The sequence below is a fragment of the Anneissia japonica genome, unplaced genomic scaffold (genome assembly GCF_011630105.1).
Source record: "Anneissia japonica isolate Jap-2015-1 unplaced genomic scaffold, ASM1163010v1 scaffold4024_len430915_cov183, whole genome shotgun sequence".
NCBI lineage: Eukaryota > Metazoa > Echinodermata > Crinoidea > Comatulida > Comatulidae > Anneissia > Anneissia japonica.
Window position 1 is genome coordinate 293,573 of NW_022726558.1, and position 7,496 is coordinate 301,068.

Below are 7,496 nucleotides of genomic sequence, written 5' to 3' on the forward strand. Positions count from 1 at the left end.
GTCGGAGGCATTTTATTACACAATGACTTTTATAGGACTTCATTCATTTATTCGTATATCATACAAATCCATTGAGTAAATCAAGAGTTATGAGCATTTATTGTTATCCCCTACCCCAAAAACTGTTGTTGATTACAAATTCTAAGATTAATAACACAATGACAGTGGTACTTTTAATCTATACATTTTTCCTGATAATATCATTGTTTTATATTCCATATGCTTATTTATAATAGAAAATACTAATTGGAATCAAATCTACTGACAACTGTAGATTTGTAAACGCTTGTGAGTGAATTGGGAATAAATTTACAACTTTTCTGTGGAGGTCAATGACCTTTTGACCTCTAGCTACGTCAATTTCTGCCTGTTTCAAAATTTTTTCAATTTGAATGACTGACCAACCTATAGGCTAAATGTTGATACCAACATCATACAAATCCATTGACTAAAAGTTATGAACATAAATGTTACCCCCTACCCCAAAAACTGTTGTTGATTACAAATTTCTCGGATCATAAACATTGACAATAGTACATAATGCATTTTAATTTTTTTCTTTTTAACCTCAATTTTTGTATTCCATATGTTAATAACTACAAGAAAAACACAATTTGTATCAAATACATCCAAAATTAGACATATGACATTGAAGTTTATTGATATTTTATGAAAAAATTTGCATTTTAGAAAAAGGTTGATGACCTTTTGACCTCTAGTGACCTTAATAATTGTCATATTAATTTTATTTAAACTGCATATGATTTAGAAACATATGCTACACATTGCTACCAAAATAACATTGATGGGCATAAATGTTACCCCTCCCCCCGAAAAAAGAATTGACCATAAAACACTAACGACCATTACAAATGACGCAAGTACATACAATGCATCCCTATATTTTTCTTGTTAACATCAATTTTTTTGTTCTATATGCCTGAAGGAACAAAATGATACCAAGGAAGTTTAACTGTGGAAAGGGGATGCACAGTGACACCCCCCTCCAGCCCATGGCCTAATATGGTTATGAAAAAGAAATGCAAGTGAAATCAATCAGTAAAACTAGACTGATATTCGCAATACATTTATGCGCGAGATTTTGGTCCTTATGTGTGAGACTGAGACAGACCCTGAACGTGCGAGTCTCAGCAGGTCTGTGAAAGTTAATACTTGATCATTTTAAAATCAGATATTCAATGCTTAATTTGATTTTTTAGGGTTGTCCATATTTTATAACAAATGGTATAGCTGATACTCTGTACTCTTATCATAATAGATATTTTATTTATTTTATTTATTCTTTCTTTATACTGAATATACACTTTCAATACATAGTACTGATTTCCAAAACTGGTTCAGTTCTTATCTACAAAAACATTTTAAAAGCAGAAAATAACAAAGAGAGCAAAAACTTAACTACAAATAAAAAAAAAATTAAAAAAAAAAAAATGCTACCACCAGCTCTGCAAAGGCTGACTTGTGTAGCCCAGTAAAAACTCAAGTACAACTAACTAATTCTGAAAGCAGGTATTGGAGTAGGTTTATCATGTTAGTTTCACTTTCTCTTTCCATTTGTTTTGCAGAAATTTGGCAGACAGCCAATGTAACTCTCTACAAGCAGAACCAATCATGGGACCACAGTGCTAAATATTCATCCGATATTTACTTCACTGCTGATGCAAACTTCCTCATTAGGAATGTGTCACTCAGGCTTGATATATGGAAGAAGAAATGATCTTGGATTTGTGATCATATTATATCTTGTATATTATATAACCTTCCATTTATTACCCAGTAATAAGATGACCATATTCTGTACCAACTGGATACAGTGCTCAAGGCACTCACAACAGAATGCCAAAATAATAACTGTGAACCTAGAATTATCCAATCTTCATTAACACAAAGAGCATCACTGCACCGTTTACCAAAAAATTGAAGGCGTAATAACTGATATAGCACACATCGTACACAGTAGTGGCGCCCCATGCCACACCGATATTAAAATATTAATTTGCCTATCAGAAACGCTATTTTGATTGCCATTCGCTAATGTTGTGGTCTAAAAGCACAATTTTGGGCCATACTAAGCCATGAAAACTCTCCCCAAGAATCCTACCAGGAATTTTTATTCCGGGACCCTGATCGAGGCTCTAGTCAGCCCCTTGGTTCCAACCCTACTGTCGGACATGTTCAAATGATTTATTATTTATATTTATTTTCAAGTGCTCTCAAATAAAAAATACTATCAAATATCTAGGGTGGGCAAAAATCATAGTCACTTCAGTACATAGAGTAATACACCCATTCTGTACTATGAAAGAGAGCAGAAAATTATGCTATATTAAACTCTATTGGGTTAACAAAAATATAAATTATATTTTGTCCTACAAAATAGCATAGCTATATAATAGCCTTGAATATGCAAAGTAACTGGACATCCAACTATTTCTTTACATCTATACTGTTAAAGGTACCTAAGTATAAGCTTCTTTGATATATATTGGGTTATTTTCATATGGAACTTTATATTGACTATGCTATGGTCATAGCACCAACAATAATGAACTTAAGACAGTAAGCCTCTTTGATAGTGAAAATATATTTGGTTATTTTCATATGGAAGTTTATACTGATTATGCCATGGTCATAGCACCAACAATAATGAACTAAGACAGTAAAGCCTCTTTGATAGTTAAAATACTGTATATTGGGTTATTTTCATATGGAACTTTATATTGACTATGCTATGGTCATAGCACCTACAATAATGAACTTAGACAGTAAAGCCTCTTTGATAGTGAAAATATATTAGGTTATTTTCATATGGAAGTTTATACTGATTATGCCATGATCATAGCACCAACAATATTGAACTAAGACAGTAAAGCCTCTTTGATAGTGAAAATACTGTATATTAGGTTATTTTCATATGGAACTTTATGTTGATTATGCTATGGTCATAGCACCAACAATAATGAACTAAGACAGTAAAGACAGGTTTCCATAGAATTGCTACATAGTCGCTACAGCGTTTTCACTGCAATCCTTGCACTGTAGCTGTCCCTGACGCAATCAGAAACTCTCCCCAATTCAACTGACCAATCAGCGTCACAAAATTAGGCGGTGACAGCTTGTAGTGATTTTTATGGAAACCATGCTTAATGTGCATACTGTATTATCTAAGTCCTTGTTCCATGATTATTTGACCCACTCCTCATTTTTGCATCGTGTAGTTTTTGTAATAATTTGACCCACTCATTGTTTCATGATTACTTAAGGTTCATCAATTTTTTGGTCTAATCTTTGTTCCATTACTGGCAAACTTTTGGCTCAATCATTGTTCTGCGAGTATTTGGCCCATTCCTTGTTCCGCAATTCCACTCGCCGAATCTTGGCACTTACAGTTTTTGGAAGGCTCTCAACAAATTCAATCTAAAAAGCAATAAAGTAAATAAAGTAAACACACTGAAACACAAACCACCAATTAAAATTTTAAATAATACTGAATGTTAAATCGTATAACAGAGTTTTGGGGCTTCTACCCCACCACACATTCTTTTCTAGGGATGCATTATGTAAGGACTAATGCAGATTAGGGGTCTACATTTAAATAATATATGAATCACAGCCCATAAATAACACAAAGGTTTAAATAGATAATAGTACACGGTTTTCAAGAATACGCAACACCCAGGAGATGTCCAAAACACAGGAAGGGGAGGGGGAGGGGCTGATGTGCACGTGGTGAGACATCACTCAAAATAGTTTGAAAGTGGTTTAGGGGTCGAAAAATATAATTTAGGGGTTTCAAAGGATTATTTAATCAAATTTGGAGTCTACTAAAATGTAGAAAATACATATGGTATAATCTTTTTCTTCCCAATGAATTGTGGTTTTACTCCTGAACAGGGGGGGGCAGCTCACCTCGACGCGATCCCGGTCCCCTTGATTTGTATAATGTTTTGGCTAACCCTGTTTGGTCAGGGGCTAAGGATATGTTGCTCTAAACATACACTGCAGCACCTTCAAAGCCCATTGTGATGATCTGGCTACCAAATTCTTCAAACACGTTTTTGGGGTTTTTTTTTTATTGATAATGGAATCATATAAGTTTTATTATTCACATAATGCGTATTAGTCATCTGTTCTAAGTATAATTAAAGATGATGCTGTCGCTTGCACCGTTAAGGTATTTTTAAGTAGGTTTAAAGCATATCATTTTACTCATCAGATGTAGATATATTTTCGACTTTTTAATATGTTATTTCATAAATTTTATTTTATTGTAAATGTTTTTTGGTGTTGTGTAGAGACTTCTGACTCACTGAGTCACAGAGGCAATTGCTTCTTTAGAAGTCCCAGGACCTTTGTGTTAAATAAATAAATGAATTCTATTATAAGGTAGTCTTTTGTATATTTTTGTGCTTCTTACTTCTACTTCATCTATTTCCACTTTTATTTCTTCTTTTTCCACATCACCTACTTTCACTCCTTTCTTTTCTTCTTTGCCTCCTCCTCTGAATTTTTGCAAGAGAATATTTGCTCCACGTGCAACTGCAGCACCTCCCGTGGTAGAAAGACCTATGCCTTGCGCACTTAGTCCAGCAGCCCCTACCGATTGCAGTACGGCAACAGTACTTCCAGCAGCAACTCCTCCTCCGTTATATACGGCTACAGCCGACATGAGTTTTGCTGCAATGGATCCAGCTGCAATGCCAGCTCCAGTAAAACCCAATAGATACGGACCAACTGTAACAGCTGTAACGGCAACCAATGCTCCTCCTAGTAAATCCATCTACAATAATTAAGGCAAAAATAAACAACTGACATTCTGCAATTGATTTTACAGTACACCTGTGAACCCCAACACTGCTAGGAATTTCGGGCCGCTAGAAAGCTTCCATTAAATCCCGCTAAGGGCCATAAGCAACTTAGACAAAAAACTGTGTAACATGTAGGCATCTTGAAGTACCGTAATGGATCTCAGACTTCTCAAGCAACTTCTTGTAGTCATTATTTGGATGAGTAAATAGTTCTCCAGTTTGTGCGCATTATTCCAGTCTCAGTCGTAACTTCAGAGTTTTCAAAACTGCGCATTCATACAGACACAGCAGTAGAGGCCTTAATTTTGAAATTAATATTTTCAAATTTAATGCTATTGTGATGTAGGCCCAGATGATGTTTCAATACTTTGATGCTGGCTAAGTACAGTACATATTTAACCTGCTCAAATGAGTCTTTAATAGGTCTATAAATACATCATGAAGATACAGCAGAAGCCCTAGAAGAAGCCTTTGGGGGACCAAAAAAGAGTCTTAATGATAGGGTGTCCCCCGAATATGGATACCCATATTAAGGGGACACTAACCAAAATGTGAAATCATTGGCGGTTTTGGCACGTAATAATGCAACAATAACACACCGATTTTTTTTTCTTCTTCTTGTCTTCTTTCTTTTCTTCTTGTTTTGGTTTTTGTTCTTGTTCCTCTTTGTACTTCTCTTTCTTCTTCTCTTGATTTTCTTGTCCTCTTTGGACAGCACCTCCAGCAGCAGAAAGAGCTATGCCTTGTGCACCTAGTCCAGCAGCCTTGGTAAGCATTGAATATAAATAATCAGTATTTTGTTTTACTTTTTTGTTTATTTATCTTAATTTTATATTATTTTATTTTTAATACTATTTTGTTTATTACAATTAGTACCATAATTGCATTAATTCCAATTGTACATAATAATGATAATAGATGGATTTATATAGTGCAAATAAACAAGGTCTCTATGCGCTTGACAATATTGAAGTCAAGAAAAAAAAAAAAGCCGGAAAAAAACAAAAAAAACCAATAAACACCAACCTAGCACCCAAACCGAAGTATGGGGTTACACCATCACCGCCACAATGCTACAATCAGGCGTTACAATCGATCCAACAAAGGAAAAGCACTATCTATTTCCTTACATTCCAAAAAGGAGGATTTTGGATGCTATTTAAAATTTGCTGGAGATTAACTGTTAACTGCGTTGTTAGAGAACATAGAATGGTACATGACTATCGGACTGGTATAGGCCTACAGTAGGCCAATGTACTCTAGGTGTAAATAAATACAGAGAATAGGCCAATTTTAGTGAGAACTAAACATGTTTTAATAACGTAGGGCCTATATACAATGCAAAGCAGATTGATCACAAAATCAGAAGCATGATCTCAAACATCAGAACCCAGCATTTATTGTTTAAAACTTTCGGGGGCCCCATTGAATGAAACTACGGTATTATAGTTTATATTATATTTTTTTAAAACTACAATGTCGGGGCCCCTCGCGCATGGGGCCCTGGCAATCCCCCACCCCCTCCATCAGCGCCCGAGCATGACACCACTGATTGTAACAACTGCTGATTGTAGCAACCCCAAAACGAATGGCACTTCAGAAAATACAGTACAAGTAGGCCTATACCAATTATTCTCGCAAACTTCATATCCTATCGCGTTGTTTGTGTAAAATTAACTTAATTTTTTTTTTAAGTGTACAGTTTTTTTTGAATATTTTAAAATCCTTAAGTTAAATTTATTTTTTTTAAAAGATTTTTTTAAATTTTCAATGAAAAATAAATGCGATCGTTAATATTAACCTTGGTACAATGTAAGCTTGTAATCATATGACTACTTATACAGAATTTTACTATATTATAGGCCTAGACTAGGACCAGGCCTCCTACTATAGTATAGAGGCCTAGTCCAAGACCTTGTTGCGAATCCCAGCCCACATAAGCCTAGCCTATAATGCCTAGCATAGGGCTCGTGATCGCGGTACCCTGACCATTAAAAATTAGCAGACGCACTGGGAAGCGTTGTTCAGTGGCATTGGATGCAAATGATTCCCCCATCATTAATGGAACAGGCCCATGTCACACTTGGCTGACTAGTTTTGATTTACATTTCACATGTCTTGTGTTGTTCGGCTGGTTTTGATTTACGTTTTGGAACAGAATTTGGAGAGGGCGTTTCATCAAGTCAGACCTACGTTTTGAATTTGAAATACAATTTAAAGTAATTAGAACTACATTTTGGAAAGTTTGAACTACGTTTTGAAAAAATGAGAACTTCATTTTGAGAAATTTACGCCTACGTTTTGATAAATTAGACATTGAAGTTTGCAATTACATTTTGATTTTAACATGGACTTTTGCTGCGTATGGTATTACTATTGTAGTACATACAGTGGCGGCGCCAGCGGGGTGGCAGGGGGGGCTTAAGCCCCCCACTGGACAGGTCAAGGCCCCCCCCGCCGGACAGAGCTCGTCAGGCAGTCAGACCATAAAACATATAAAAATAGGCGCACACCAAGCCAACACATGTCTGTCACAGTCTGAGAGTGCCATTTTCGGCCATCTAGAGGTTGATATTCTTTAAAAAAATCTCATTTGGGAGGGGGAACCCCCTCACAACCCCTTCTCCCAGCTCGAGCCTACGAGCTCAAGTCCCCCCTGTCGGACAA

The 7,496-nt window shown here is 35.8% G+C and overlaps 2 protein-coding genes across 5 annotated transcripts in view; one reads left to right on the forward strand and one right to left on the reverse strand.

The window, feature by feature from the left end:
• LOC117113287 overlaps positions 1–4,408 on the forward strand; it is a 19,899-nt gene extending 15,491 nt beyond the window's left edge. The window contains exon 15 of the mRNA XM_033256588.1: positions 1,587–4,408. Within this exon, the coding sequence (XP_033112479.1) occupies positions 1,587–1,738 (152 nt within the window). The 3' untranslated portion in view covers positions 1,739–4,408. The remainder of the gene's footprint in view (positions 1–1,586) is intronic.
• LOC117113284 (acyl-coenzyme A synthetase ACSM3, mitochondrial-like) overlaps positions 1,755–7,496 on the reverse strand; it is a 41,063-nt gene continuing 35,321 nt past the window's right edge. For 3 of the 4 annotated variants that reach the window (XM_033256583.1, XM_033256582.1, XM_033256585.1), the window contains 3 exons: positions 5,429–5,593; positions 4,439–4,801; positions 1,755–3,438 (listed from right to left, as the gene is read on the reverse strand). In XM_033256583.1, coding sequence (XP_033112474.1) covers positions 3,337–3,438; positions 4,439–4,801; positions 5,429–5,593 — 630 coding nt within the window. In that variant the 3' untranslated portion in view covers positions 1,755–3,336. The remainder of the gene's footprint in view (positions 3,439–4,438; positions 4,802–5,428; positions 5,594–7,496) is intronic. The other variant, XM_033256584.1, reaches the window with a different exon arrangement.